General features: G+C 33.9%; 2 protein-coding genes and 2 long non-coding RNA genes across 5 annotated transcripts; 1 reads left to right on the top strand and 3 right to left on the bottom strand.

Moving 5' to 3' along the window:
• Window positions 1-1,430: 1,430 nt before the first annotated feature.
• Window positions 1,431-4,079, bottom strand: LOC113732639 (uncharacterized). The gene is made up of 2 exons (XR_011840872.1): window positions 3,569-4,079; window positions 1,431-2,111 (listed from the first exon to the last, which is right to left on the bottom strand). It is a non-coding gene; the product is annotated as an uncharacterized lncRNA (long non-coding RNA).
• A 2,884-nt stretch (window positions 4,080-6,963) lies between these two features.
• LOC113732638 (light-inducible protein CPRF2) lies at window positions 6,964-11,978 on the bottom strand. Of its 2 annotated transcripts, XM_027258555.2 has the most exons (7): window positions 11,394-11,978; window positions 10,886-10,991; window positions 9,230-9,440; window positions 7,980-8,055; window positions 7,773-7,898; window positions 7,411-7,591; window positions 6,964-7,330 (listed from the first exon to the last, which is right to left on the bottom strand). In XM_027258555.2, exons 1-7 carry the CDS (start codon window positions 11,895-11,897, stop codon window positions 7,263-7,265), a joined length of 1,272 nt encoding a protein of 423 aa, XP_027114356.2. In that variant the 5' UTR covers window positions 11,898-11,978; the 3' UTR covers window positions 6,964-7,262. The 2 variants fall into 2 exon arrangements, with proteins under 2 accessions (XP_027114356.2, XP_027114355.2); XM_027258554.2 differs by having other exon boundaries at window positions 6,964-7,591; window positions 11,394-11,977.
• Window positions 11,979-18,151: 6,173 nt separating this feature from the next.
• On the bottom strand, window positions 18,152-20,585 carry LOC113729275 (uncharacterized). Its single transcript, XM_027253591.1, has 4 exons — window positions 20,130-20,585; window positions 19,871-19,982; window positions 19,347-19,822; window positions 18,152-18,772 (listed from the first exon to the last, which is right to left on the bottom strand). The coding sequence occupies exons 1-4, from the start codon at window positions 20,583-20,585 to the stop codon at window positions 18,152-18,154; spliced, it is 1,665 nt and encodes a 554-aa protein (XP_027109392.1).
• Window positions 20,586-24,143: 3,558 nt separating this feature from the next.
• On the top strand, window positions 24,144-26,338 carry LOC140037033 (uncharacterized). Its single transcript, XR_011840871.1, has 2 exons — window positions 24,144-24,560; window positions 26,167-26,338. It is a non-coding gene; the product is annotated as an uncharacterized lncRNA (long non-coding RNA).
• The last annotated feature ends 260 nt before the right edge of the window (window positions 26,339-26,598 follow it).

Below are 26,598 nucleotides of genomic sequence, written 5' to 3'. Positions count from 1 at the left end.
TGCGGCTGTCCTCGAGCTGCTTGCCAGTGAAGATGAGGTGCTGCTGGTCCGGGGGATGCCCTCCTTGTCCTGGGCAGAAATTTTTAAAAAAAAAAAAAAATTAGGGCAATAAAATTTGGGGAGAAATTGAAACAATTGATCATCTAAGTAGGGTAGAAAAGGTGATTGCAAATGATGGTAATTGCTAATTAGGGTAAGAAACTTTGGGGAAACTAGACAAATGATAGAGAAGAAGAGAATTTACCCAAAAATTGAATGTTGGGAACACAAAATCGAGTCAATAAAAATTGGGGGAAATTGATTACTAAGCAAGAAGAGAGAAACTTGCCTTTTTACAGCACATGCTCTGAGGAAACATATCAAAATCAGTAGCCCAATAAGGAGGAATGCTCGAGCATTAGTGAGAAAGAAATTGAGAGGGGTCGAAGTGAGAGAGAGACCGAGAGAGACAGTGAGAAGGCCAGCGAGTGAAAATGTGAGAATTAGAAGTGTATCAGACTTAGCCCAAAAGTGGTAGACTTGTACTCTTTCATTTTGAAATTTGCTTTTTAAAGAATGCCTCCACCAATTTTCAATTCCCACTGTTTCTTTTTCATTGTGAACGAAAAATTTGATCCAATTTTTAGTTTTATCTTTTTATTTAGATTCTCAAAGAAAGGTTATTTTCTTTGTATTAAATTAAACATTTAATTAAGTATACTAAATTGGGAATCTACTTTCATATTATTTTAAGAAATAATTCATTATTTTTAAACATGAAAAAAGAAAAATCTTAATTATGTGTTAAGAACTTTCTATCAGTTTCTAGAAAATTTTGTTAGTTTTGTCTAATAGTACTATATTTTTTTAGATGTTTTATATTGAAGAATCATGAATGTAAATTTGCACGAAACTATAGTATACGTATTGATTTGTAAGAAAAATATGTATTCGTTTTGACTTTTAGCAAATCAACATTAAATTTGAAGGAATTGTAGTAATTAGTAGTCCTGATTTCATTAATTAACTTATATAACACAACTAATTCCGCTTTTCATCAAAATGAATTTGTACTTAATGAGTTTCAACATTCGACCAATTAGATGTCAAGGAGGCATTGACAATACCCAAAATTAAGGTATTTGAATTTAGGGGCCTTGAGTTCTAATTGTAATAGTTTATATAGTTGTTCTAACTAAAAACTTTCATTAATTATTTTCAGTTAAAAACTTATTGAGTAACTATGACTAGTTTAATAAATTATCAAATTTTAAAAAAATTAAATTAATATTTAAGTAATTGTGACTAGTTTAATAAATCATCAAATTTTTAAAAAAAATTAAATTAATATTGAGGCTCACAATTAAATAAAGTCATAGTTAATAAATCATCAAATTTTAAAAAAAATTAAATTAATATTGAGGCTCACAATTAAATAAATGCATTAGAGATGTTCAAGTTAGTGATGATACTTATGTTGTCACTAACTACACTATAGTTTTACTGACAAAAATTGGTCGTCAATAAACATAAACAGTGACAACAATGAAAAGTTGTCAAAGAAAGTGGTAGAATTACTAACAACTTTTATCAAGTCGTCACTATCGCAAAACTCGCGCCTTCCAAGTCCCATGGCGCGAAGTAGTTTTGTGATGACAATTAAAGGTTGTCACTGAAAACCCAGTTGCTTTGAGTCAATTGTGACAACCTTCAAAGTCGTGACTAACCAACCTTATTTTGTGACGACTTTTTGTCGTCACAAAGAAATGTTGTCACTAATGACCTTTTTTCTTGTAGTGAGTATATCTGCTTCCCTCACTTTGTTGCAGAAAATTCGAGAGTTTCTTTCGTTCCAAGGATGATACACCACAGCTCCAAGAGCAAGTTTCATAATAACTAGACTAAATGTATTCCTCTTCAAATGATGAATCAGCCACTGACTCTCAGTCTGCCAAGCATATGTGGATCGGTATATCAGGCAAGCTTCTTGTATTCTGGTCCAAAAATAAGCAGAGTAAGCACACTCAAAGAAGAGATGATCAGCAGTTTCAACCCCTGTACTGCAAAACATACGCCTGTCATCATCCACTACTCCCCATCTTTGTAAACGACTTTTGGTATTAAGTCTATTCCTGCACAGCATCCATGAAATAAAAGCATGTTTAGGAATATGTCCATTGAACCAGACCAAGTGATGCCAATCAACATCAGCTGTCACAGGCCTCAGTATCTCAACAGCAGATTTGACAGTGAAAATCCCATATTCACTAGCTTTCCATCTTCCTAGTTAGAAGGATCCAATTATGCAGTACTAGAGTTAGATGGTGTTTTGTGCATGCTTGGATTGTAATCTTAAGATAAGAATGTTATGGTATTGAATTCTAGATTGCATTATCTATTATGTATTCGCTTCTGTGGGCTCGTGTGTTAGTTCTATTTTGCACTTGCTTTTCATGCATGACTCGTTTGGCTTCGATATTCTGGATGGAAGAGTCTGCTTTTCTTTCAGAAGGATTATACATGACCAATCCTTTCTTGAATGATATATTTTATACATAAATTGCATCCTTTAAATTCAACCTATATTGGTTTCCTTTCTGGTGATCAATGATTATATTGATTCAAAATGGTTGATACAGGTGTTAGATCACTTCAAATCCTACAGGATACAGCTATTGAATCTCCATAGAAATTTGTCTTTCGAATTCTCTATTTCTGGTGCTTTTATCTGTTAAATTAGCACGAACTTTAGTCTTTAGAGCTTCTAGTCATCTTAACAGGGCTGGTGTAACTGCTAGAAATGCCATGAATTTCACATACATCCCAGCCTTTTGCTTTTTACATTCTAAATTTTAATTAGCATATAAAATTTTTAAAGCAAATTACTCCGAGAAATGCAAAGGGCATTTATTGTACAAAAAAAATTCAAATAAAGGAAGTAAGTGAAATTTTCAAAAGTTTAAGGAAGGCAAATGAGACAAGTGAAATTGTCAAAAACCTTTCTCAAGATTTTTAAAATTATACCTTATTATTATTATTGTCGTTGTTGTTATTATTATTTGCTGCTTAATATAGCAAAGGCTTAACTTTTGTTCTAATTTTCCTGAATTAAGCTATATTCTTGGAAAATTATTTTCCAAAAAAAAAATTTTTGAACTACACCTAAAAATTCAGGCACCTCCCCACTAGTTTCTAGAGTCAAATGGCAACCTTGCAAGAACTTCAAAGAGAAAGCTGCCTTTCGTGACATTACAAATTTCTTGACAAAATATTTACAATACAAGAACCCAAGATGCTTGAACAGCTTGGGGTCAAGAAAGAAAGCAAGCAATCAATGCTTCACAGGATAAACAAATGGGATATAACATTACGAAGCACAGAAGCAATAATTCATCTGGAAAAGAAAGAAGTAAATCAAGGAGTGACATATAACAAGAATGCAACTATCTATAAAACATGAACAAGAATTGTCCAAAGATAAATCTCTCTCATCAATGAGCTAACTTTGATTCTCAAAAGAAACCATATACACAATGATGTCAAGTACAACCCTGAAAAAAAAAAAACAGCCAGGCTAGTTTTACTTAACCTTCATTGACTTGTACCAACGATTGTCCCTCGTCCAATATTCGTCTGATATTCTTCTCCCTATAGAATATAAGGAGACTAATGGAATGAAAAACAGCAAGAAAAAAGTAGAAAACCCCCATTACAACGGATATCAAGACCAGCCCTACAAATTCTACGAAGGCAATCTTGTCATCATGTTGGATAGGTTCCGAATGAACAAATTTCGACAAAGTGTTCCCCATATGTTTCCCGAAAAAGATGGCTGGTATAAGTACATATGCAAAGCCTACAGCAGCCATGCAAAAAATAAAGCCAAACCCTCTAGGGCGGTCGTCCTCTTCCTTCTCCACCTCCTCCTCCTCCGGCCGCCGGTTAGTTCTCCTACTAGGCATAACTATGAAGGGATGGGTTGAGAAAATTGGGATTTGTACGTACGATTTTGAGACGATTGAATTTCAGATATTCACCGATAAGTGTTTGGTGTACGTGGACAATCCTAGTCCAAGATAAATTTCTTGTACTGTTTGGAGATAAATTTGTTGTTGATTTGATTTGGTTAAGGAATCTGATTGTATTGTATGATGGATGAAGTCAAATGTTGGTTTTGACTACGTAACTGAATTGGTAGCAAACTGGCATACGTCGCATTTGTTTTTTTCCTAAGGGAAAATCGCTCAAAATATTCTTCGTATTTTGTAAAATAATTTTTTTCATGTCTTATTTTTAAAAATGTAATTTTCATCCTTTATAAATTCACATTAGTCAATTTTAGTCCCTATTTAGGTTTTTGACTAATTTTTTATCGGAATCCATCACGTATCTTACACATGATCATTTTTTAGGAGTAAAATTGTCAAACACATTTCATATAATTTGATCCATAGTCCCTCACATTTTACAAAATGAATTTTTTCATTCCTCACATTTCACAAAATAAATTTTTTTATCCCTCACATTTTACAAAATGAAAATTTTCATCCCTCATTGATCGTGCGTATGATAGTCTTTTCTTATTTTTGAAAACTCATGTATATGTCTATTTAATTTCACCTGAATAATACAAATAACATATAATTTATTTCAATTTAATTTCACCTGAATAAACTAATTGTAGTTAAAGATGGAATCAAATACAGATATATTATATGCTATTCATATTGTTCAGGTGAAATCAAATAGATATATACATGAGTTTAACCAAAAAAAAAAGAAACTATTTGGACACATGATCAATGAAGGATGAAAAAATTCATTTTGTGAAATGTGAAAGATGAAAAAATTCATCTTTTGAAATGTGAGGGACGAAAAAATTCTTTTTTGTAAAATGTGAGGGACGAAAAAATCAAATTATGTGAAATTTGATTTAACAATTTTGTTCCTAAAAATAATCACGTGCAAGGCACGTGGTAGATTCTAACAAAAAACTAGTCGAAAATCTAGGTTGGGACCAAAGTTGATCAATGTGAATTTGTAAGGGACGTAAAATTACACTTTTAATAGTAAAGGACGAAAAAAGTCATTTTGCAAAATGTGAGGGACGTTTTGAAAGATTTTCCTTTTTTCTAATTAGTTTTCGGTAATCTATAAATATATATATATATATATATAAGTAATTATTTTAATTAGAATTGTTTCTCACTCCTACGTGGCATGCCTAATTGAAGAGAATTAACGGGTTATGGGTCATTTGGGTTTTACCCATATTGAATATTATATTATACGTTTAAAAATTATCCCTAATTTTAAAATAACTAATATTATCTTAATGATATCTAAAATAACTTTAAAACTAACTAATCTCATCTTAATGCTTTCTATGAAATTCTTACATAGAACTATAGTAAAACCTGCTTCAAATCACGATTATTAAAATCTTATATATTCCATAAATTACTTCCTTTCACCACCATATCATTGATTAGTATTCAAATTGTTCATCACCTCTTCCCTTAATTTTGAATTAACTTAGTACAAAAAAAAAAAGAATTAATTGTTACACCAACGGATTTACCAATATTGTTGAAAATTAAATATTTATTGATTGAAAAAAAATTGGATTGCTGGATCTTTTCTACTTAATTAAATGTGAATATATAGTTCTAGATTTATGGTCATTATAAAAATTTAAATTATCTAAAAGAATATTTATAAAAAAATAATATCTACCAAGTTTTTGATATGTGATACATTGTTTAATATACCCTATCACATTATAGTGAAAGTATGTAAACAAATTTTTAAAAATTAGAAAATAATTGAACATTTAGAATACATTAATTTTTTTTAAGTTAATAAGTATGGACATGTAGAATTGTTGTTAATTTTCATATTTAAATTATTCATATTTGTATAAATTCACAATAAATAAGAAAAGAAACTGTGCTAAGACATGGGGCAAAATTCTAGTTAAAGGTTAAATGCACAAAACCTGCCTACGATTCTATGTGATTTGCCCTTTACGTTACTTTTGCTGCACTTTTCCTTTATTGATGGTTAGAAAATGTCTGAAATTCCAATTTTCCCTTTATTTTTATTTTTCTACACTTTTATTCATTTCCCCAGTTTCCCTACCACATTTGCAAAATGTTCCCCCCTTTTTTTTTTCTCTTCTGGGTAAATAAGGAACTGAGCTCCAAAATATCACACTTCTATCTTGAACAAAATGTCCCAAGGCTCAATAGATTTGAAACATTGCTCATGTTCAAGATGTTCCTCCTCAAATGATGAACATATGTCAATCGTAGGATGTGAAAATAATATTAAAAAAAAAACTCTATTTTATGATGTTGACAATCTATTTTTGAGATCTGAAATCTAGAGGAATGTTTCATTATCTTGTTACTATAATAGTCTTTCATGTATAGTTTTCGCAGAATTAAATCAAGTAAGAAAATTATTAATGTTTTTCTGACCTGTATAACTATTAAACTTCGACATCTTAGAAAACTCGTCACAAGATTTTCACGCATTCTACGTGCATTGGAATGCCTAATATTGCAAAGTTTCTGTTTGTGTTGTATCTGGTGCTTTTCAAACTTCAGAATTTCTTTGTCAATACGTTTTTCAATAACGTATAATAAATCGCGTGCAATCCACAAACTGCTAGTTTATGAATTGTTGTAAACATTATCCTAATCATGATTATGTTTTGGAATTTGACAAACAAAATTAGGAGATTATTCATGACCTAAACAAAATTGCGCTGTGTACAAACCATAATTTTTCTGTTTGAGCATATTTTGGTCACTCAAAAAGTTTTTGTACACAAAATCTTCTGTGAGACTAAAAAGCACTAAAAACAAAACACACACTCTAATTACTCCAGAATTTTTTTGTGTAAGACTTTTTTGTGAGACGGGACTAGAGGTATCAGTTCACATAAACATGTATGCAACAAACTGAATAAGCCCCAAGTGCTCCAGATAATCCTGTCCTCCACAAAGGAATATATAGATTAAGCTGTTCAAAGCAGCAATTTGCTTAATGAAAAGCAAAAACTGGTTCCATCGACAAGTTTACATGTGGGCATGTAAAGAATAATCATCTCTATACAATTAATCCTCGTTCCTGAATATAACCACTAATCAACATAATCATCTCTACTGACTAAATCCTAATCGCGCTTGATATTCTATCAGGATTACTGGTCTCCGTTGCCTTGATTGCCATGGGAGCCCACCTCCCCACGAATGCGCTTCTGCAGATGCTCCAAGCTAGCCACGCGTTGCATTGAGGATGTTCTTCCTATCTTGTTCGCGGAAGCTGCTGTTGTTGCAGGATTCTGGCACACATTGTTATCAATGGAAGGAATTTCTAACATACCATTTTGGATTCTTGGACTGTGAGCAGGGAGATGATTACCCGATGGGGCTTGATAATAATGGTGCTGTGAATCATCTTGGATGGGAACAGCAGCATCAGTCGATGTGTCTGACGGACTAGCAGCAAATGATGGCAGGGAAATAGTGGATATCTCTGACATAGCTTGGAACAATGGACTCAAGCCGGTAACCCTTTTAACAGTTTCTTCAGCCATCTTCACCTGCGAAGAGAGACAAATGCAAGAACTCAACAGAACTCAAAGATTTGCTTAAAGCAGACTGCTTTTTTTTTATTGGATTTCGGTTTCTCATTCAGATTCTTATGTAAGAAGACTAAAATGTCTGTCATAGGTACAGAAGCCGTTACAGAGTACCACTAGAACCTTTGGGGGATACAGTTACCTTTGCTCTTAATGTCTCAACATCAGCTTTTAGAACTCTATTATCAACAGCTGCTTCATTGTATTTCGTACTAATGTCGGTCAGGCGCTTTAACAAAGAAGAATTTTCAACTCTCAACTGAGAAACCTAGGAGAATAAACAGAGTATGTCAGAAGGTCTCTCAGAAAATCAACAGTTGCCAACAAAGAAACAATGACAGTAGCATGCCTGTGTCTCAAGCTCAGTCAAATGGGCCTGCTTTCTTCTTCTTGAGCGTCTAGCTGATTCTCTATTTGAAAGCATTCTGATGAACACTAGCTTAATTAACACAAGGAAACCAAACTGATATCTTCCTTTTCTATAGTTTGCATAATGGTATCAAAATTTCTCAGAATATAAGCATGGAAATTAGAAAGCACTGAAAAGTTTATCCAGGAGCGTCAACATTGAAAACTCAGATGTCAACAAGGAAAATTGGCATAGCATGCGGAATTTGTAAAGGCTGCTGAACTTTCAACTTACAGTCTTCTATTTCATAAATCTCAAGCAAGCTAGCCTCAAATCTAATGTTTTGGAGACTCAATTATGTATACAAACAAGAAAAGATGTTACACTGTCAGTCATCGCATTGGGACCACAAGCAGCAGTTAAAGCTTGCTTCTTTCTATGACAGGTGAGGAAGATAACTAAAACAACTACCCATACACTATTTAGACAATGCATTAAGTTAATACCATCAGCAACGCCTTGCTTGTTTCAGTTGGAACTAAACTCAGGCCCAATAAAAATGCTAGGTTCTCCATTACTCCCAACAGTTTATCTTCAGTTCACCACCACCACCAATGCTCCACGATAAGAGATTAATTAGAGAAAGCATATTAAAAGGTGGATGAGGAGACACTTAAGAGGTCAAAGGTAAACCAAATGTCTTCCCAATCATCAAATTTCGATTGCTTCCTCCTTTTTTTGTCATTCTCAAACTCAATTTTAACCCATGTAATTTTGTTCATTTCAGAGTTGCCTACCTCGTATTGATGGCAACTATGGCAGAACCAATTCAAATCCATGAAAAGGATCACTGCAGATCACTTATTGTTAGTTAACTGATGAAACTTTTCCAAAGTGTGGATTTACACAAATAGAGGATTTGTGCAATTTATCAGAAATAAGTTGCATTATAACCAAATGCAAATAACTTAGTAGATAACCAGCACAGAAAACTAAAGCATTCAGCTCAAAACAACAGCTAATCAGTAGCAATCTATGGACTTTCACCCAGAAGCAATAAAAAATGGAGGTACAACTTAAAAGGGATCCAAATAGGAACCACATCACTTGCCAAAATGTAATAAAGCAGAAAGTCCAATCAAGCAGTAGAAGATGAAATGAAGCTATTCCAAAATATCTCCTCTGGAAATTAGAATGAAAACTAATTAGCGAGATTTTACAGGCTCACCCTACTGGAAGGAGTGGATTACCTTCTCATTCGTTTTGCATCAGCTGGATCCATATTTTCAGTTACCTCTATTTCTTCTTCACCTTCGTCTTCATCTGACTCCTCTCTGGAAGAACCACTTGTGGTTGACCTCATCTGGATCCCAGATTTCTTCTGCAGTGCAGGCAATGAAGGTATTCCAAGTGGCCCCCCAACATCCTTGTCTTGTCCTTTGACAGGATCAGGCCCAACTCCTATTTACAATAGTAGGGAGAAATGATTGTCATTTAAATGATTACCCATTTGTACCTCACAATACCTTTTACACTGAGCTCCTAAAATGGATGCTGCCAATAAGATAAACGCATATATTGATTATTTGTGCATTCTGGTGCAGCAGTTCTATATTAAGTTACTTATTTGCTAAAGCAGCAACTTTATTTGCCACACTGTACCCAACTCCCAAGATAAGAAGAAAAAGGATTCAAAATTTAAAAAAAAAAAAAAAGACAAAATGGAAAAAGGAGTATTTTAGGTGACCATTTAATATACTTCCACAAAAACCACTGCAACTCAAGTTGTTCTAATTCGAATCTAAAGACTGAGTGCCCGAAAGACAAAGGAAAAAACAAAAAAAACAAAAAAAAAAAAATCATGAGACACAAATTGGCATGTGCGGAATTTCTAAATGAACATTTGCTGCTACAATCTGTTTTCAATATGATGATCAACTAATGACATATCTATCTTCTTGCCCTAAATTATTAAATAGAATTTATGATGTTTCCTGCAGTTCAATTCTGCTTCCTTTTTCCCCTCTGTTTAAATATTTCTTTTGTTTTCATTCTCTTTCATATTCCTGTATCTTCTATTCACTTGTGCTGCACCCAGCAGTACTGGATAACAGATAATTTCTCTTAACACATATTTGGATTAGGATTTTATCGTAGAGGTTACTTACAATGGACTCACTTTGAGGATTCAAAAGTTTAGGTTACCTAAATTTGAATTCTCTGATAACCCCTTGACTAACTTCAAAACCAATCCATTAACTTAGAACTTTGAACGAAGGTACTTGAAGTGAAACTACCATCTTGTTCAATGCAAGCATAACTGGACTTGTACCACCTTCTAACTTGATAGGCATGGTAATAACACCTCACCATATATCAGAATTAGTCAGTCACACCCTCCACTTTTTTCAGAGAGACGATCAGGTTCCTTTACAATTGCCAATTATCTACCCCAATCTCTTTTGATTAGTTTGGGCTATTATTGAACCTATCCTAGCCCAAGTCCAATGCACAACACTCAATCTTCATCTTTTAACATTCTATGCTCCCATGAAACATAGCATGGTCCATTACAGACATTCTTAAAGTTGTCATTAGCCATTAGTTTGACGTCTTCACACAGTTTTCATTGACATAGTCATTTTATCATACTAATGAACTTTACCTACTATTCCCTCAATAGCACATTAACAAGAACAATCTGAGACACGAATCAATAGATGATGTACATAATACGTTCTCATGATTCCTATATGCAACATATGGTCAAAAGTAAAGTATCTACCTAACACGAATCACTCCACTGATTGAACTCTAACTTTAATGCTTTGCTAGATAAGAGTCTTAACAATAAAATCAGTAAAATATTCAACTTTTCCACCATTAAAAATTATCAAAACTCTAACCTTTAGAAACAACTTGAGATGCTACTGGCGTCGTACTCGTACTGGATCCTTGCGATGCACTGTCAGGCAGCATGGCAGCAAATTCCCGAGGTTTCATATAGTTGGCCTATCCACATCATTGCCGCCAAAAAATAACAAAGTTAAAAAATATATCCTTCACATATTCACAGAAATTAGAATGAAAATACATAAAACTAGCAACGCAAAAAGAAGTGTCCAAATTCGCATGGTTTCAACAATAGCAATAAAAATAAAATGAAATAACTATCCTACATACCAGTTCTGAAGCCAAAAAAAAACTCAATCGGAAAAAGGCTATTGAACAAACTTTTATCCATTTTTCAAACTAATTCTGAGGGAAAAAAAAAACATGTAAAGCATTTCCTCCATCATTTCTACTACTAGTTTATTTGGTAGGAATTCGGAAAACAAAATAGCCAAATTAAAATGCAAAAGAAAGAGGAAAAGGGAAATGGAGCTTCCAATTTGGGAGAGACAAAACAAGTACCCTAGACAAAGCGACAGCGGCGCACGCCAAATCGAGTTTGCTTTTGAGGAAAGCCTGGTACTCTTCAGAATCAACGGGAATATTGGGCGGCACAGGACCTTCAAACGACGTCGTGGAAGCCACCTTGACTTCCAGATTATCACTACTATTATTAAGAATTTTATTTTTATTATCACTAGTTGCAGCATTTGAATCCCGATTGGAGATATTATCGTTGATCTCGACGACGTCGCTCTGGGGCCTAGGATTAGACGACGCCGGCTGCGGCTGGGGCTGCGGCGGAGATGGCGAATGATTGGTTGCGGAGGCTTCTTGGAGAAAGCGTTGAAAGGCCCATTCAGATGAGCTGCGGTTGATCATCTTCGATGAAGATGTGGTGTTATTGTTGTTAGCGGACGATGAGACCGAGCCCGACTCCTCCTCGTCGCCGCCGAGTCGAATCGGCATCGGAGGCGGCGACCAGAACTGGTCCGCAATGTCGTCCACTGAAAACACCCTATCCATTCTCTCCGGTCTTCTCTCTCCCTTCTTTCTTTTTGTTTTTCTTTTGTTCTTATTCTCTTTTCTCTTGCTTTATTCGTATAGTACTTAACTACTTATTATTAGTACTTATAAATAATTAAAGAAAAATAGCTAGAAAACAAAAAAGGAAATTGTGAAAGAAATTGGTAAGTCAAAATCATTTTTAACAAGTAACCAAAAGATTTATATGACACTAGCGGCATATCATATATCTCTTTCAAATATTATCATAGGAATTTAATGCTCAATCTCAGCATTAAAACTTGTTATTTTTCATTTATTTAACTATTTCATTTTAACAACTTCAATTTAGTCAAATTAGTTAACATTTATATATTTCGATGCAACAACAAAATGTTATCTATAACAAGTAGTTTTATTAGTTGGTTAATTGATCATATTTTATTCATGAAATGGCTTGGATTGGTATTAATCTAGATACGGCAAAATCATTCTATTAAATCGAATACCGTTTGGTTTACTATTTTTTGGATTTTTTTTTTAGAAAAATGCATTGTAATAATTACTATAGTAATTTGATGTAATTGAGATAAAAATATGTGATAAAAAAATATGTGAAAAGGACAAAAAAAATTCTTAGAAAACTGCCGTCCAAACAATAATCTTACACTGTTTGTTACAATAGGGTATTTGAGGGGTATTGGATGTTTGAAAAGAAATTTATATATCATGCATCCATAACCAAAACATAGTGATGTTGAACACAGATGAGTCTAAACACACAATTGAATATATAAAAAGAAATTTTTGAAATTTTAACCGCTTGTGTGAAAAAAAAAAGTTTTACTATAAGAAGATATGTGGTTTTCTGTGGATGGCGTGTGAAAGAGTCTAATTTTCTCTAATGATTGGAAGAGGACATATGCCCTTTTTATCGTTTTATGATTATGATAAGAAATTTTTTTTTTTATTTCTAGAATACCTTCTCTTATGCTATCTCTTTCTGCAAGGACCCTGAACCCAATAATCCGGTGTGAATGCTTAGAATTCAAGGAAACTGGACTATCTGTCCTTGCTAATCTAAAATATCTTATGGACCTGTTCAACGAGTGTCTTATAAATATAAAATTAATCTTAATTAACGAGTGCCGTATAAATCTTATTGGCCTGTCTTATTGATCTTTCCTTCCAAGCATTCATCAAGATGTATTTGAGATGTTAAATTTTTAAAAGTATAAATTAATTAAAGAAAACTTATAAATCAAGGGAATTAATTATGGATAGTGTATAAATGTAATGAAAGATAAATTATTAGTGTGTATATACATAATAGGTTTAATGGAGTAAAAGTTTGTTAATGAGTGACCATTGGACACAAAACCCCATGTCCCATTAGTCAAATTTTTCCCAGTACGATTTCATTCAATAGATAATTCAACTATGAGGCAACAAATAATGGGCATCAACATCCTAAAATTCATTTATTTCAAAACGCACGCATTCTAGATTTTTTGTTACTTTATTCCAAAAAGAGAGGAAGATAAAGACTTCTTGTTCTAGCTACATGTATGTGTATTGACGGAGAAGACTAAAAGAAAAATCAAAACAAAAAGAATAAGAAATCCAAAAACGAAAAGTAGAAGGAGATAAGCCTAAAAGAGCTGAAGGATGCAACGATAAGATCACCTTATTAAATTGAGAATTTTTTTGCGGAATATGTCGGAGCAGTGGATGTGCACAACTTACCAAATAGATTTACATATTTACTTTTAGCGTCCTTTGGCAATAGGTTCATTTTCCTTGAATTAATTTAGTTTTTAATAAATGAAGATTGTTTGAATTGACATCGAGACATCAATTAGGTAAATCCTGTGGGAAAAAATCTCTTTTTTTTTTTAATCCCTCCCCCCTCCCCCGATTCCCTCTCATTCCCAAACTGCCAGCGAGGGATCAACAGGGAAGAGACTAAAATCCCTTGCCCTGATGATTGGGACAAAAATCTTATGATACAATACAATATGAGTAAATCTTATATACACTAACGGCGTATACACTATCACGGTTGGATATAAGATACATATGTAAAATTTGAATTTCAAATTCAAATTTGAATTATGTGTTATACATCTAATAATGAAGGTATATATACTATCAATGTATAGAAAATTAATCCATATAATATTTTATGTTATGAGAAGTTTTGGGTTCGAATTCTCTTACTTACACTATTGAAAAAATCTTATTTTATTACATAAAATCTCTCAATCATTAATTCCTTGCCTTAATAAGAATGGAAGCTGATAATTTCCAAAATATAATAGAATATTGCAAAATCTCAACCCAAAATATCTAACAACTGAGAAAGATTTGTTTTATCACTGCTCGAGCAATTTGCGTATCATTGTTGATGCGAATAGGCGACATTTTCTCCATCTCTCAATTCCACAAATTTCATTGGATAATTAGCGTCGAGAAGCGGCGGCCCAATTGTGGATAAACATAAAATTTGACCTACAAAATTTGTTGGCCCACTTTTACTTGTGGACCCAAAATGCTTTTCCAATTTAAAGAGGGTGGCATAAAGCTCCGTTTGTTTGTGGCTAATTCCTAATGCAATGTTACCTTGTTCATCATTATCATTAATTGGTCGAAATATTAGTAGTTCTTTAATGCCCACTCGGTCGAAACATCTTCAAAGGTGATGCAAACGTGGCCTATGATTTGAGAGACTCATTCAACTCTTATGGGTTATAGGATAGAGATGATTCAGTCAGATGGCCCAATGATATATAATATTTCATAAAAAATGTATCAACGAAAAGTGACTGACAATTACGACATTTCTAATCGATAAATATAAACATGAAAATTTTAAAATTAAGGAGACGAGTCATCTTTTAATTTATTTTTATCTGTTAAATTATATAGCATTTAATATAGGATTTTCCTTTTACAAAATACTAAAATTCAGTATTTACAACATGTAGGTTCACTTTTTGCTTTAGAGCTAATGGATTGTATTCGTAACAAAACGAAGTGGAGATTGCCTTGTCACTCGCTTGTTTGTACATGTTTGTTGCTAATATTTAATTGGGGAATGTGACTCTGCCTAATTGATGCCACGTATGCATTTACAACTAAGGTTTAGTGACTCCAATTTACAATAGTTCACATTACTTACTTCTAAAATTAATATTCTTTATTTTGTTTGTTGTTTGACTAAGACTCTAAGGCTTGTTTGAAAACCCAATTCAACATTTAAATTCAATGAATTCAAATTTTAATACGGTCAAATGCATTTGATAACATAAAATAAAACATTTGAATTAATTAACTAACACTGAATTATTTAGATAAAATTTGCTCCCAAAAAAATAAGTTATAAGCTATTCGCTTATTATTTAATATAATATATACTCAAATGTATCAGATTTAGTACTTAATAATTCAATAATTTAATGAATTCAAATTTCAATTTTCAGTTTTCAGAGTTAGTTTTATTAAACGTACTCTAACTCTGACAAAGAAAAAGGAGAAAGGAGAAAGGAGAAAGAGGAAACTTAAGAGAGCCAACTGAATGAGCTAGATCCTTGGGTCTTTATAAGGTTAAAATACACTATAGGTTATTAAATATTTTAATATTTTATCTTGTCCATTAAACTATTTTCTATATCACATAGGCCATTGAATACCTAAAAGTTAAGAATGGCAACAGGACGAGGGTGGGGTGGGGAATCTCCTCTCTGTCCTCCGTCTCATTGCCAAATACCTACCCCTGCCCTAGCTTCCCCTGCCCATCTCCTCCTATAGGTGCTCGGGGGAAAAGACAAAAATTCGATCATTTGACTGTTTGCTTTCACAAAAACTAACAAAAACTTAATGCAACTCAATTCACCAACAAAACCAAAAACCAGAATAGCAACATGAGTCATAAGTTAAGCATTTTTTTTCAAATGGTAACAGATTTCATTGCCAACAAAATCTTACAAAGTATTAGGGCAACTACTCCATCATGTCATTCCTAGATGCACTTTTAAGCCAGAAAGGAAAGTCATCTTTCCAACTAACATCAAAACAACAATTTAAGGCATTACAGAGAAAGCAAATTCTAATTGACTCATGTGGCACAATTCAATTTGACTCAGTGATGTAACATTTCAAACTGATAGTCAAATTGAATAATTCCTAAATTAGTCAAATATAAAATTTACACAAGATTAATTACTTAATATTACACATAACTAATTGCTAGTTTATTTTAATTAGAATGAATTTATAATTAGTAGTTTTTATGTATAGTTATATATATATATATATATATATAAATTAATTGAAGCAGGGACGAGGCTCACCCTGCTTAAGGCGGGAAAAAATCCCCTCTCTCTAGCCAAACCCCAACCCCTACCCCATTTCTTCCCCCGCGGGGTGGGTTTCATTGTCATCGCTATGAAAAGTGCTTTGTTAAATACAATGTTTTGAAAATCAGACCAGATCGGGCGGTTCGACTGGTCAAACCGGCTATGCCTCTGGTCCAGTTCAATTAAAAAGCAAAGAATTAATTGAACCGGTCAAGAACCGGTAAATACTAGTAAAAATTGGAAGGTTCAACAGGTTTTTATTAAGTTTTTATTTTATAAAATAAATATTTTAGTTTTATTCAAAATTCTTAATACTAAAATGACTAAAAAATTATTAAACCTTTGAACTGGGGTTGAATCGATTGAACCAATCGAATCATAAATTAGAAGGTTTTCCGGCTCACTCTCCGGTCCAAGGTTAAAAACATTGGTTAAATATTACTATTAAACCGTTGGGAGTCAAGCCACGTAAAAGGCACGCCTATTCTAAAGGCACACTGAGGATATTTCACATAAAATCAATTGGCCCAAAATCAATTAACACATCTCCGGCCAACAAAGTTCGAAAGCAAATCTGTTAGCCTAATAAAAGGAGAAAATTGAAAGGTGCCAAGAAAACAACCTCCAAATATCCCAAATTGCCCATATGGCTTGAATTGCATACTTGAAACTTCATAGACACCCTAGAACCCCAAAAGAATGTTTGCTATTTTTGTTGTTGATGAGGTAAGAGAATTGTGGAAGTTAATTTACATAGCTGGGGATTTAAGTATTTTTCTTTAATTGTTGAAGTCTATCCAAGTTCTTTCTCTGTGTGATTTTGAGATCTTTAGATTAAACGATTTGGGATTTCTAGGGAATTTTATAAAAGTCAGGCATGAATTTAGGAACTCAAGAGTCTCTACTAATAAGCCGCATCATCAATTTCAGGTTGGTGGTTTTTGATCAAAATGTTCCTCTCATACAGGATGTCTCTTGTCTAACATAATAGCTAGATATAACGAAATGGTCTAGATGAAATTTAGTGGATTTTTAGCATGAAAAATTATTGAACAGGTGAAATTTTTTTTGAAAATTATGGATTCGTATGGATTAAGTGTTTTGAAAAACTTTATTGTAATTTCGTATATTGAAAACTTTCATTGTAGATGTGTTTTGAGGAAATTTTTATAATTTAAAACTTTGTTTGATATTTTTAAATTTTTTTATCCTCCCTTCCTCAACCACCTACCACCACACTCCTCTAACCCTTACACCTCGTTTCCCGTTCACTACCAATACCTGAGATCAACTCCCCTTCCCCCTTTCCTCCCTCATCCTCTTCCCCCTCCCTCCTCGTCTACCTCTTCCCGTCACTCTTCTGTACCAAAAGGGGAGGGAAGGATTGGAGGGGCAAACAAAATCCCAATTAACATGGTGTTGTTTTTAAAAAAATTTTTTGGTTGAGCCGTAGGGGAAGTTCCTTTGAATTCTATCTAGCTCATCGCATAAAGAAGCAGGAAGAGGTGTTGCTTGACCATTGTCCTATTCCATTAGTAAGGCCTTGTTTAATAACCTAATTCAGTATTTAAATTTAATAGATTCATATCTTAACATGTTCAAAAGCATTTGATAACAAAAAAAAAAAATTGAATATCGAAATTAATTAAGTGGCACTAAATTTTCTAGGCAAAATTTGCTCCAAAATATAAATGATAAAGTATTTACTTATCAATTAATGTGTTATATAGTTAAATGTATCCAGTGGCGGAGCTAGGAATTAACTTTGGGGGGAACGAGTCTATAGCAATGAAAGTAAAATATATTTTCAAAAAAAATAATGTGAACATATATACCACAAGATTAGAAACAACCTTATATAGAATGAAAATTACTTATACGCTTCACATATACAAAAATATCATCATATTTACAAATCTATTTGACTGTGTGGGACATATGAAATTGTGCACGGCGACTTTTAATTTTATCAAAGTCATCAATGATTGAATTTATATCAAAAGTTCTAGCAATTTCTTTCTCAATATACATTATCATAGAGTTAGCAAGAAAGTCTTCCTCCATCCTAGAATGCAAACAAGTCTTGATCATTTTCATAGCAGAAAATGCACGCTCTGTTGTAGCTGTTGAAACAGGAAGAGTCAAAATAAGACGAATCAACCTATCAATAAGAGTATAGCACATTGACTTTCTTGTCTTTGCTAACACTTGGCACAACTCCTGAAGTGATGACAAATTTTGAAGCTGAGAATTACAGGAAAACTCAATCTGGAAAAGCTCTAATTGAGTTCTTAAGTGTAACTTCTCTTGATTTGTGAAGTTAGCTGAATAAAACTTGTTTGCAAGTTGACAAATTCGTTCAATATTGAAAGCCTGAAAATTATCTTTGGGGTACAATGCTGAACTAAGAATAAGCAACTCTATTACATCTTCCTTAAACCTATTCTTCATTTCAAGTATTTGAGAATCAACCGTTGCCAAAAACACATCAATCCTGTAGTGTAATTGGATCATTTTGTTTTCGAATTCTTCCTCGACCTGCTTTATAAATGACATTCATATCAGGCATCTCTATATTTCGTGCATCACAAAATGTCTTTACATTGGTGAACAATTCATTCCATCCATTATCTCTGTAACTTTGAAGTCGATCCTTAGTTACTAAAACCAATTTAAGGGCATTCAAAATATCTTGAGATTTGCATTGTAAAGCTTGAGAAAGTACTTGTGCAAATCCTAAAATGTCCCTCATCATATGCATAACAAAAACAAAATCAAAGGATGCTATGAAATCGTAAACTCTGTGAGCTTCACTTCTTTGAGTTGATGTATTTCCATAATTGATAACATCAATTAGGACAGAGCAAATGTCTTCATATTATGTGAATAAGCTACAGATACAACTAAAATGAGACCCCATCTTGTAGTCCCTAGCCGTTTTAAGGTACCAATCTGATTCTGACCCCTACCAGTCTCAAGTTCATCTATAGCAATCAATTCAGCAATTCTAAGCAGCTCGGGCAACTCTCAGTTGGCCCACACGTTTGCAAGAAGATGAAATTAAATTTATAAGAAGAGATAAGTATGTAAAGAATTGTTTCACAGGAATTACCTCTTGAGATGTTGCTACCAATGTTAATTGCAGTCGATGAGCAAAACAGTGAATATAATATGCATAGGGGCACTCCTGAATAAATAATGCTTGCAGTCCATTCCATTCTCCATGCATGTTACTAGCTCCATCATATCCTTGGCCACGAATGTTTTGCACACTAAGATTATGGCGAGAAAGTACATCACATATCTCCTTCTTCAAAGTCAAGGAATTGGTTTCGTGCGCATGAACAATGTCAAAAAATCTCTCTCGAATATAGCCTTGCTTGTCCACAAATCTAAGAACAATAGCCATTTGCTCTCTTTTTGATCTATCTTGAGCCTCATCAACAAGTATAGAAAATTTTGAATCACTAATCTCCTCTCGAATATACTTTTGTATCTTGCTTGACCAAATGGACAATATCTCCTTTTGGATCGTAGGAGAAGTATAAGATGCATTTCGAGGAGCATTATCAAGGACCACAGCAGCCACTTTTTAATTATAAGAAGACACATGCTTGATCAACTCAATAAAATTACCTCGATTGTTAGAATCTAAACTTTCATCATGACCCCTAAAAGCCACCGCTTGAAATGCACACCATTTTGCAGCATCTATGGAAACTTGAAGTTGCAACCGATTTTTTGCAACCTACTCAGAATTTTGCTTCTCAATAATTTTATCAAGATGTTGCAATAAGTTTCCCAAATCATGATAGCATTGTATTGCCACTTTGTGTGATGAGTTAGGATCTTTTCCAATGTGATTTAAAAAAGCACAATTTTTTCCATCATTTACCTTCTTCCATGATCTAAATCCACTAGTTGTGAAGGCCATTGATCCAAAATGGTCTGTTGGCTTGGAAAAAAGTGAGCAAGGAAGACAAAAGGCAGCATTCTTTGTTGGAGAAAATTCCAACCAATCTGGAAACAATTTATACCAAGAGAAAAGGAAACGTCGGCCCTTCTTGTCAACAACCATTGATTCAATCGGAAGCTCGGGTTGGTATAGCCCAAACTTAATATATGCTCTCCGTACCTCATCCCTTTGATGCTTTAGATATTCCCAAATGGATTTTTGCTTTCCAGGATCACATTCTATGGATGAAATATCAAACTCTAATGATTCAGCTCTACAAAATTTCTTTGTTTGATGCTTAGGAGAAGAATCACGAAGAGGACAAGGAGTTTCACCACTTCCACTTGGTTCTAGACGTCTTTTCTTGAAAAAAGAATCAATTGTCCTGTTGGCCATTACCACTATATTTGCAACAAAACAACAACCTGCAATCGAAATAAAATTGATTGAGAAATGCTGGTTATGGCCTATAGAGATGGGAATTTGACCAATGCAAAAGACTGGTTTCCCTAATTCCGTTACAAATTTCGGCCATTCAGCCTGACTGAAAAGCCCGGCCATCACCCAAGGAAGCCAACAGGATCCTCAAAATAAAATTAGTATGAAAATTGGAAAAGGAAACCAGTCTCAGAATCAACTAAAATAAATGCTTATCACCCGAATTCAGAAGGCCAAGTACGAAAAACAATACAAGTCCCTCTCGAGCAATTCATCAAACAACTGGCGGGCAAACTTTTTACACTCACATTTCACTAAATAAATGCAATGTCAAACTAACCTGGTAAATGGTAATAGCTTGAAATTTCAGAGCTTTTGGTACATCCAGTTTCAAAGCCACGCGTTTCAACTTTTGCAGAAAAATTCGGGTGAGAACTGAGGAGTTACAATTCTCTGCCATAGAGTATTAGCTTGTATTTTGAAATGAAAAAAAAAAAATACTAAAGATCGAAGAGGGAATTGAAGTTGGGGGTTGAGAGTTGAGGCTTTTCTGTAAGAAGGAAATAAGAGGTGAATTGGTGAAAAACGGCAATTGTGAAGTTCAGAAAATAGTAGGTAAGTTATTTGGACCAAGTCTGTTGTTCTCCGTTAAGAAAATAGTGGCAATTCTCTGTTATTTGGACCAAGTCCAAATAACTTTCAAACATTATTGTTTGGGCCCTTGGGGGCAGCAAAGTGAATTTTTTGATCAATTTTTAGGGGGGCAAAACATAATAATAAAAAATTCTTTACTTAGAATTTTTTTTTTAACAATTGGAGGGGGGCGGTTGCCCCCCCTGGCCCCCCTTCCCTCCGCCCCTGAATGTATTAGATGTAGTACTTAACAATTCAATAATTTAATAACTTAATGAATTCACACTTCAATTTTAGATTTCAGTTTTAGTTTTCATATTTCAGTTTTATCAAACATACCCTAATTCTATATCCCATGCCTAATATAAATTAAAGACCAATCCAATCTAATCATCAATGACTTGATCGTGGTGTCGTAGTCAGACTTATTCAAATACAATTAGAGCGAGACTTGATCGTGCCTGTGCAACTCAAGATTTTCTAGACTTATTCCTTGAGTCAAAAATCAAACATATGCACTCTACATTCTCTGATCATTTGCCTATAGTTTTTAGCTTTGAGAATTTCATTAAATTTTCAAAGACTAAAAATAAGGTGAAGAGATTTAAGCGTTTTATGTTTGAAGCCATGTGGATAAAAGCGGATAATTGTGAAAACATATTCGTCAATCTTGGGAAAATACATTTGCAAAAAATGCTTGTGTTAATTTGTTAAAGAACACTGATGAATGTCGAATGGGTCTTTTACAATAGAGCAAATCAAAATTTGGTAATGTTTGTTCTGCAGCAGATGATCTAAGGAAAAAGATTGCTAAACTATAGCAAGGGACTCTCACTGATGTTATTAAGGTTCAAATTGGAACTTTAACAAATCAATTAGAGGATGTTTTGGATCGGGAAAATACTATGTGGAAGCAAAGGAGTAAAACTCAGTGGTATCGAGAGAGAGATCAGAATATAGCTTTTTTCCATGCACATGCATCCAAACGAAGAAAGAAAAATTAGATAAATGGCCTTTTCAACGATGTCGGGCAGTGGTGCAATTCCTATGACGATCTTGAGAACATTATCTTAGACCACTTTGGATCCATTTTTTCTAGTTCAAAGCCATCCCCTGAGATAATTGATGTAGTTTTAGATAGGGGGCAACCTAAAGTATCTAAACGAATGAATGATTCGCTGATGCAAACTTACTCAACTTTTGAGGTAACAAAAACTTTAAATCAAATGCATCCTTTTAAATCTCCCGGTCGTAATGGCATGTTTCCAATATTTTATCAGAAATTTTGGCATGTCGTTAGTCAGGATGTAGTTAAATGTGTTCTTGACTTCCTGAACAATGGGCTTTTTAATGATCAATTGAATTTCACTTACATTGTGCTTATCCCAAAATGCCAATGTCCATCCAATATAACTCAATTTCATCCAATTAATTTATGTAATGTAGTTTATAGATTAGTTTCTAAGGTTATAGCTAATAGATTAAATAAAGTTCTTTCAAAAATTCTCTCTCCCTTTTTATTTACTTTTATTCCTGATCGTCTCATTACAGATAATATCCTAATAGCTTATGAAGTTAATCACTTTCTTAAATCCAAGTCTATAGGCAAAGAGGGATCCATGTCCATTAAATTGGACATGAGCAAAGCTTTTGATAGGGTTGAGTGGCCTTTTCTTAAAGGAATGTTGTTGGATTTAGGTTATCATCTATCTTTTGTTGATCTTATTTCCAGTTGTTTTTTTACTGTTTATTATTCTTTTCAGCTAAATGGTGTTCAATTTGGTTATCTGTGACCTCAGCAGGGCATTAGACAAGGCGATCCAATTTCTCCGTATTTATTTGTTATATGTCCAAAGGCTTTTTCTTGTCTATTACAAGAATCTGAGGCTTGTGGTAAATTGTTAGGAGTTCAAATAGGACAGAGTGGCCCCAATCTTTCTCATTTATTATTTGCAAACAATACTTTGTTATTTGACAAAGCGACACTACACGAAGCTCAACATATTCAGGATATCTTGCAACTGTATAAGAAGGCTTCTAGGCAAGAGATCAATCTTGAGAAATCAGCTATGGTTTTCAGTAGTAACACATAGTTGTCAACCTAAAAAGATATTAATCAGTTCCTGAATATTAAAAAGTGGTCGTGTGAGAACCCGAAAATTTTCTTATTTTTATAGAATATTATTGGAATATTTAAATGATTATTCACTCATTTTCTTCGAATTATTTATTTCGACCATTTTAAATCCATTTATATGGAATGACGCCTCTTTATAATTTTAAAGCGTTTTGTTGAAAAATTCGCTTTTCAAAAATTTGATTAGTCCGGAACGACGGGTGCATGTTTTTCTAGGCTATACTTGAATAGGGAGTGTATTAATATTGAAGAATTAAAAACGATCAATAATAGATTAAGAAAGGTTAATGGAGGAATTAATACTCAATTCACGTGAGGACTCGTAAAATTATTATTGTTAAAACCCCTAATTTTGGCTCAATTAATTATCTATTTGGATTTTTGCCCCGAATATTATTTTCTATCCTTATTAGACCTAAGTACATGGTTTTATAGTTTCGTTATATTTTTAAAGTATCTCGTTTCAAAAATTATTTTCTTAGAAACTTGTTTAGTGAAAAAGTGAAAACGTGTCTAAACACTTTAGCCAATTGGGAGTACAATAAGCTCAAAATTTGAGACCTATACAATGGTCCTAAAATAGACAATTTTAGGTTTAATCACACAAGTGATAGCTAGGGGTACGATCGTTATAAGAATTTTTCAAAGGTTTTAATTTTTATTACGCCTAAATTAGAAATACGTGTTTTCACGTGCGCGCTTAATTGAGGGACTTTGGACCATTATTTTGGGACAATTAAGAATGAATAATATTTATATGAATGTAAGGGCCCTAGAGGTTTAGTGCACTAGTGCAACAAACGTAAGAGAAATCGGATACAAAACGCGCGCGTAGGGTACTAGTTAAAAATTGATTTGACGTATCAAAGGATTTGACGTCAAGCGTCTTTTGTACGCAAAGGCTACAGAGCCGAAATTCATTTCCTTTTCTCTGCTACAATGGCCGGCTAGACTGCAGCAAAGGAACAACCAAAGTCACCATTTCTTTTCTTCTAAAACTCAACCAAATTCCTACCAAAACTTCCATAGATTCTCACCAAACTTCACATTCGTTTAGCTTTTCACTTGGACAACAACTTAGGCTGGAAAAGGGAGGAGTTTCACGGCTGTCTTCAGGCTTCATAGGGACCGAAATTTTCTGATTTGAACAGCCATCAAAGTAGGTAGCCATCTAACTTCTTAAACTTGTTTATGGAGTTTGATTTACGCATTTGAGTTGGAATCTTTACTTTAGTAGCTTGTATTGTTGGAAAAAGTGGGCTCTATGAATTCCCACTCTTGGGTTGTTGCTGATTCTATGCTTGATGAAGTTTATGATGACGGATTAGTGTTTAAGTTAGTGTTTCGTCGAAGAAAAACTGCAGGAAACTCACGTAGAGAGCAAGGGCCAAACTTGACCATTTTGCCCCTGCTCTGTTCGGTCATTTTATTGCAGAAATTGAGGATTTAATGGCTTGATTGTGTATTTTACATGTTGTAGAAGTTGTGTACAAAATTTCGTTGAAAAATATTGAGTTTTGGTTGCTCAAACAAATTTATTTCAAAAACTAGTAAACTGGAAAACGGTTTCGCCGTAATCCAGACCAGTGGTTGTATTTCGTCCATAACTCCGTACTCCGATGTCGAAATCAGGTGCCGTTAGTGGCATTTGAAACTAGACATTTCCATATTTTTATCGGTGTATAATGCACGTCCTGGTTTTATGTGTGTGAGCCACACCATTCATCTGAAGTCGGCTGTCCTGTTTCTCCGTTCTGCCGAAATGATTTGATAATGCTGCAACTTGAGCCTTGATTTTGAACCAGTTGCATGCTGAAACTTGAAACGATTTCTTCTGTGAAGTTGTAGCCCTATGAATTTATTTTCTAAAACTATCAACCATTCCCAATTCCGAGTTAAATTGAGAGAGTTATGATCAAAATACGGCAACTGCTCGTTTTGAAAATCTTAGATTTGGACAGATTGCCTTAAGGATTTTTCCAAACTTTGGTTGATTGAATGACCCCCCTCCCGAGGGTATTTTTCCATGAAATTTGATAGAGAGATAACCTTCATATGGAAGTATTATACTGCAAAATTTGGTGTCAATCCAAGTCCGTTTCGGCACTTAACTAAAGGTCCAAAGTTGGAACCAAATCTGGAAATTTTGTAACAGTCTTGAATTTTTCCCAACTTTGAGCTACCATATCTTGGTGCTCAAAACTCCGATTCTTGATCCGTTTGTTCTGACCTAAACCTTACTTGCACCTCTAATTGATATATAAATTTCAAGGGTTGGTTTGGAACGAGTGAATTCTGCCGAATTTTCAAAGTTAGCGAAAAACCAACCCCGGCTCAATCCTGGGTGATTTGGAACAACAACTTTAGGCTCATTTTTTAGCACTTTCCACTTCGATTCATGGAAAAGTGTCTTCTAGGAACTTGCAGTACTTTCTAAGAGGTTTTCAACGGTATAAAGTTTTCCAATTCTCGACTTATACCGAGTGAGTTACGATTTTTCAAAGATTCATAACAAAACTGAAAATTTTCCAACTTTCAAGGAAATAGAGTTTTTCAAGAACTCTTTATTCTTTTGATATTATCTAAACGTTTTATCCCCGATTTCCTAGATAAAGACTTAAATATTGTTGAATGTTATTAAACCTCTCTCGAACCTCGATTTACGAGTAATTGAGGTTTATTTTCACGGAATTTCCTAGAGTAATACTAGTGAACGAATTATTCCTCGATATTTGGGATATGGGTGACAATTCACTATTATTTGCTCAGGCACGCACGAGGACCTCCAAGAGGACCCTACTGTGGAAGTTTGAACTCTTCCTCCAATTTACTTGCTTGCATAACTTGGTGAGTGTCAAGTGTATGCCTACTTGAACCCTAAAGTCTTGATTCATGCTTGATTCACCTGATTTCATGCTTAGCTTAACTGATTTTGACAAAATGGAGTCGAGTGTGTACTTGATCGCACTCGTTCTCATTTGAAACGAATGACTCATGCTTAACATGATTTGCTTGGTTTACATGACTTGAAATGTCTGCTTAAACCTATCAAATGCTTGAATACATGAAATGGTATGCTATGATTGCATACGTCGATGGAGTGAATCTCCTCGACATTTACATGACAAATGGGGGACGCCCAAACTCATAGGCCGACCTTGGAACTCGAGCCGGCATGGGCTTGGTCGGGAACCTCGGTGA

This window comes from Coffea arabica, chromosome 2e, assembly GCF_036785885.1.
Source record: "Coffea arabica cultivar ET-39 chromosome 2e, Coffea Arabica ET-39 HiFi, whole genome shotgun sequence".
Lineage (NCBI taxonomy): Eukaryota > Viridiplantae > Streptophyta > Magnoliopsida > Gentianales > Rubiaceae > Coffea > Coffea arabica.
Note: the sequence above shows the minus strand (reverse complement) of the source record. Positions and strands in the feature narration are given on the sequence as shown.

Excerpts from the sequence above, each read along its gene's own strand:
- LOC113732638 (XM_027258554.2), bottom strand. The coding sequence starts at position 11,897 with ATGGATAGGGTGTTTTCAGTGGACGACATTGCGGACCAGTTCTGGTCG. Across the intron at positions 10,992-11,393 it reads CCGCTGTCGCTTTGTCTAGG|GCCAACTATATGAAACCTCG; the intron begins GTACTTGTTTTG and ends TGATGTGGATAG. Across the intron at positions 7,592-7,772 it reads TTGAGACATTAAGAGCAAAG|GTGAAGATGGCTGAAGAAAC; the intron begins GTAACTGTATCC and ends CTCTCTTCGCAG.
- LOC113729275 (XM_027253591.1), bottom strand. The coding sequence starts at position 20,585 with ATGGCCAACAGGACAATTGATTCTTTTTTCAAGAAAAGACGTCTAGAA. Across the intron at positions 19,823-19,870 it reads TTTAGATTCTAACAATCGAG|TGGCTGCTGTGGTCCTTGAT; the intron begins GTAATTTTATTG and ends ATAATTAAAAAG. Across the intron at positions 18,773-19,346 it reads TGGTAGCAACATCTCAAGAG|GTCGAGGAAGAATTCGAAAA; the intron begins GTAATTCCTGTG and ends TTTATAAAGCAG.